The sequence below is a fragment of the Ursus maritimus genome, unplaced genomic scaffold (assembly GCF_017311325.1).
Source record: "Ursus maritimus isolate PB19 unplaced genomic scaffold, ASM1731132v1 scaffold_21, whole genome shotgun sequence".
NCBI lineage: Eukaryota > Metazoa > Chordata > Mammalia > Carnivora > Ursidae > Ursus > Ursus maritimus.
Genome location: NW_024424564.1, coordinates 29,683,539 through 29,687,774, shown reverse-complemented (window position 1 = coordinate 29,687,774; position 4,236 = coordinate 29,683,539). Strand labels below are relative to the sequence as shown.

General features: G+C 51.8%; 1 protein-coding gene across 1 annotated transcript in view; it reads left to right on the top strand.

Annotated features, from left to right (window-relative positions):
• The window catches only part of BTG1 (BTG anti-proliferation factor 1), a 4,939-nt gene extending 924 nt beyond the window's left edge, over positions 1 to 4,015 (top strand). The window contains exon 2 of the mRNA XM_040637312.1: positions 2,704 to 4,015. Within this exon, the coding sequence (XP_040493246.1) occupies positions 2,704 to 3,071 (368 nt within the window). The 3' untranslated portion in view covers positions 3,072 to 4,015. The remainder of the gene's footprint in view (positions 1 to 2,703) is intronic.
• The last annotated feature ends 221 nt before the right edge of the window (positions 4,016 to 4,236 follow it).

Below are 4,236 nucleotides of genomic sequence, written 5' to 3'. Positions count from 1 at the left end.
AAACTCAGGATATTTATTTCCATCTGGTAGAGTTCAACTTCTGCCTCTTGTTTGCTTTCTCCATCTGTCCGACTCACCATCTTTTTTTTTTCCCCCTCTCCTTAATGGAGTTAGGGTTAACCCTCTCTTAGGCTTAATCGTTTTAGCAGGCTCAAGCCATAGTACAACTGTCATTTTTTTCTAGTTTTGCAAGTAGAGTTTCCAGTAAACGCAAAGTCTACGACTAATACTTTCACAAGTTTCAAATTTAATGTTTATTTTCTTCTGTTTTTATAGTGAGCAGCAGAACTCTAAGGTCCCGACAGTTATTTGGACTAGAAAAAAAGAAACAATCTCTGGTAATATTGTATAAACGGTGTAAAATGCATTATACAACTTTTTCCCCCCAAATACAGCTTAAACTTTAGGGGATGCGCGGTACTACATTTATCTACAATAGCAGGCTTTCCTATCAACACCAAGCTGGATTCTGTAAGGTCTCCACTCCTCTTGTTAGCCTCCAGAAGCTACTGAAACAGCAACCACAAAAGGCTTACTAACCTGTTCTTTATTTTGCAATTAAACTTTTACAAAGGCATCCCCCCACTTCTCCCCGAGGGTGGAGCAGGAACGGTTCCCTGGAGCTGGCAGCGCGTCTACTATGAGACCCCGACTTCCTGGGGCTGCAGAAAGACCCGCAAAGGTCCCTTGCTCCACTTTCTCCCCACCCCCGCTGCGCGTCCCCGCACCTTCCGCACGGGGACCCGAACCGCGCTGCTCCGCACACGCCTCCGGCTTGGGGGATCCAGCCTCTTAGACCGGAGAGGGAACGGGATACAAACACCGACCGCGCGAGAGGACCGACCGGCGCCGCGGACTTTAAGCCGGATCCGCGCGCGCGGACAGCCTGAGCAAGGCGGCTTTTATCTGCCCAGCTCTGAGCCTCCCCGCCAGCGAGCCCAGGCAGCGCACTTTCGCAGAGGATGCCCTGGCGCTGGGCCTGGAGTTGCTGAAGCGGGGAGGAGCTAGGGCTGGGGGCGGGGCTTTCACACGCGCACCGTCGCTCTGCTCTGTCCCCTGGCCACAGCCCGCCGGTCTCTGGCCGCCGCTCGGGAGTTTATTTGTTTACAAGCGGATTACGTCAGCTCCTCCCTCTCATCCCGGTCTCTGCATCCGCCCCCTGCTCCCTTTTCCCGCCCCCTCCGGCTCCGAATCTGCTGCGTCACAATGGTGCGATCTCCGGATTGGCTGCAGTCGGCCGTCATACTTCAGCTACGCCACTTCCTTTCCGCGGCGCTATAAAAGCTACTGCACGGCGCTACATCTCTTTGCCCCTCCGAGCTGGAAATGCAACTGTTGGGAGCTTTGGAGGCTGGAGAGCTGGACGCGGAGGCGGCTGGGGAAGTCCGAGCGATGTGACCAGGCCGCCGTCGCTCGTCTCTTCCTCTCGCCTGCCGCCTCCCTGTCGTGAAAATAACTTTTACTATAAAGGAGAAAAAAGTAGCTGTCCGCCCCTCCGCCCTCTCTTCCTCTCAGCCCTCTGACCTGCGAGGAGCCCGGGTGGCTGCCCGCCGTCGGGGCGCCCAGCCGAGCCCCGGCCGCCCGGCCGCCCCGCCCGCCGCCCCCATGCATCCCTTCTACACCCGGGCCGCCACCATGATAGGCGAGATCGCCGCCGCCGTGTCCTTCATTCCAAGTTCCTCCGCACCAAGGGGCTCACGAGCGAGCGACAGCTGCAGACCTTCAGCCAGAGCCTGCAGGGAGTTGCTGGCAGGTGAGCCGTCGCTGCGTGGAGGGCGAGGCGCCGGGCAGACGCGGACCGCGCACCACTGGCGGCGCGGCGGGCTGCCGGGGCCGCGGCTCTGCCCGGGCGGGCGCGCTCGGGTCCCGCCGCGGGACCGGGCTGGCGCGCTAGGCGGCCGCTAACGGCGGGTCCCGGCGAGGGTTTGGGGGCTGGGCTGAGGGCGCCCCCTCCCCCCGCGGCTGGCCCACCGAGGGGAGAAGGAAACAGGCGCACAACAAAGAAACTACAGCCACTGAGGCGGGAGCTGCGGTCTTCGGACCGTCCGCAGATTTGGGGACAAAGGAGCTGCGGGGCTGGGGTTGGTTCGACGCCCCCTCCCCCAACTCCCTTCAACCGTTGTGGGCTCGGCGGCCGGGTCCGGGGGTGGGAAACCGCGGGGCTGCCCGGGGGCCAGCCCGGGACGGACGTGCCGTCTCCCCGCGCCTCCTACCCCTGACCATTAATCATCGGATTTGTCACCGGTTCAGTTACAGCCCTGCCCAGAACATGGTTTAGGGTTGCTTGTTTTTCTTCCCTTCGGGGTTAACAGTCCGGTGGCGCTTCTCCTCCAAAGCCATAAACCCCATTGTGTGCGGCTGGGCTGGGCTGGGGTGGGGTGGAGAAAGTAAACAGGTTCCCGCCTGGCCGCCGGTGCCATCCGGCTGCCCGGCCAGCCGAGGCCGCGCGCCGGATTCCTGTTTTGGCGGCTCGACCGGTTGGTTCCTGGAGATTGTTTTGTCCCATTCTACTGTGTTATTTCTAAAGCCCTGCCCGCTCTTTCCCCAGCCCCGCACACGCACAGCGGCGAGTTGCAGTGCTGGACATTTTTAAAAGTTGAATTTTTCACTTTTCAAAGAAGCCAGCGGAAGAAGGAAGCTACAGCGGGATAGAACAGTAACGATCTAAGCATTGTTTTCTCTCTCTTTTTTTTTTTCCTATAGAACATTATAAACATCACTGGTTCCCAGAAAAGCCGTGCAAGGGATCAGGTTACCGTTGTATTCGCATCAACCATAAAATGGATCCTCTGATTGGACAGGCAGCACAGCGGATTGGACTGAGCAGTCAGGAGCTGTTCAGGCTTCTCCCAAGTGAACTCACACTCTGGGTTGACCCCTATGAAGTGTCCTACAGAATTGGAGAGGATGGCTCCATCTGCGTGCTGTACGAAGCCTCACCAGCAGGAGGTAGCACTCAAAACAGCACCAACGTGCAAATGGTAGACAGCAGAATCAGCTGTAAGGAGGAACTTCTCTTGGGCAGAACAAGCCCTTCCAAAAACTACAATATGATGACTGTATCAGGTTAAGATATAGTCTATGGATGGATCATCTTATAATGGATGGATAAATTTGATTTTTGCTTTGGGTGGGCTCCTCTTGGGGATGGATTACGGAATTTAAACCATGTCACAGCTGTGAAGATCTGGCACAAGATAGAGTGGTAAAAAAAATTTTTTTAAAGTGACAGTGCCATAGTTTGGACAGTACCTTTCAATGATTTAATAGCCTGTGAGTCCAAGTAAATGATCACTTTATTTGCTAGGGAGTGAAGTCCTAGGGTGGTTTCAGTTTCTCCCAGATGTTATACCCAAATTTTTTCCATCAACCCCTTTAAGGCGAATCTGTATTTCAAAGAACCTTTCTCTGCAGTAGATCTTGCAGAGGAAATTTGCACTATTACACTTGAAAATTGTTAACTTTTTTGGCAGCTCAATAGGAAAGCTCAACATTTTAAACACGGTAGTACTGGAAATTTTGACAAGACTTTTACCTAGCACTTAAATATGTATAAATGTACATAAGACAAACCTAGTAAGCATGACCTGGGGAAATGGTCAGACCTTGTATTGTGTTTTTGGCCTTGAGAGTAGCAAGTGACCAGAATCTGCCATGGCAACAGGCTTTTAAAAAGACCCTTAAAAAGACACTGTCTCAACTGTGGTGTTAGCACCAGCCAGCTCTCTGTACATTTGCTAGCTTGTAGTTTTCTAAGACTGAGTAAACTGCTTATTTTTAGAAAGTGGAGGTCTGGTTTGTAACTTGCCTTGTACTTAATTGGGTAAAAGTCTTTTCCACAAACCATCTATTTTGTGAACTTTGTTAGTCATCTTTTATTTGGTAAATTATGAACTGGTGTAAATTTGTACAGTTCATGTATATTGATTGTGGCAAAGTTGTACAGATTTCTATATTTTGAATGAGAAATTTTTCTTCTCTCTATAATAAATTGTTTCTTATCTTGGCATTTTAATCAATCTCTTGTCATGATTATAGAGGTTCAGCTATAAAAGATGTTTCTCGGAAGAATTAGGTTCTATAAGTTACGTGAATGTCAGTTGCACACTGGTCATGCTGAAAAACATTTAATAGGCGTGAAGATGATCTGTGTATACATATTTAGGTGTTAGAGGAAACACAGGGTAACTTTTTTTTTTTTTAATTTCTAAAGTCAAAACATGGACACATTCCCAG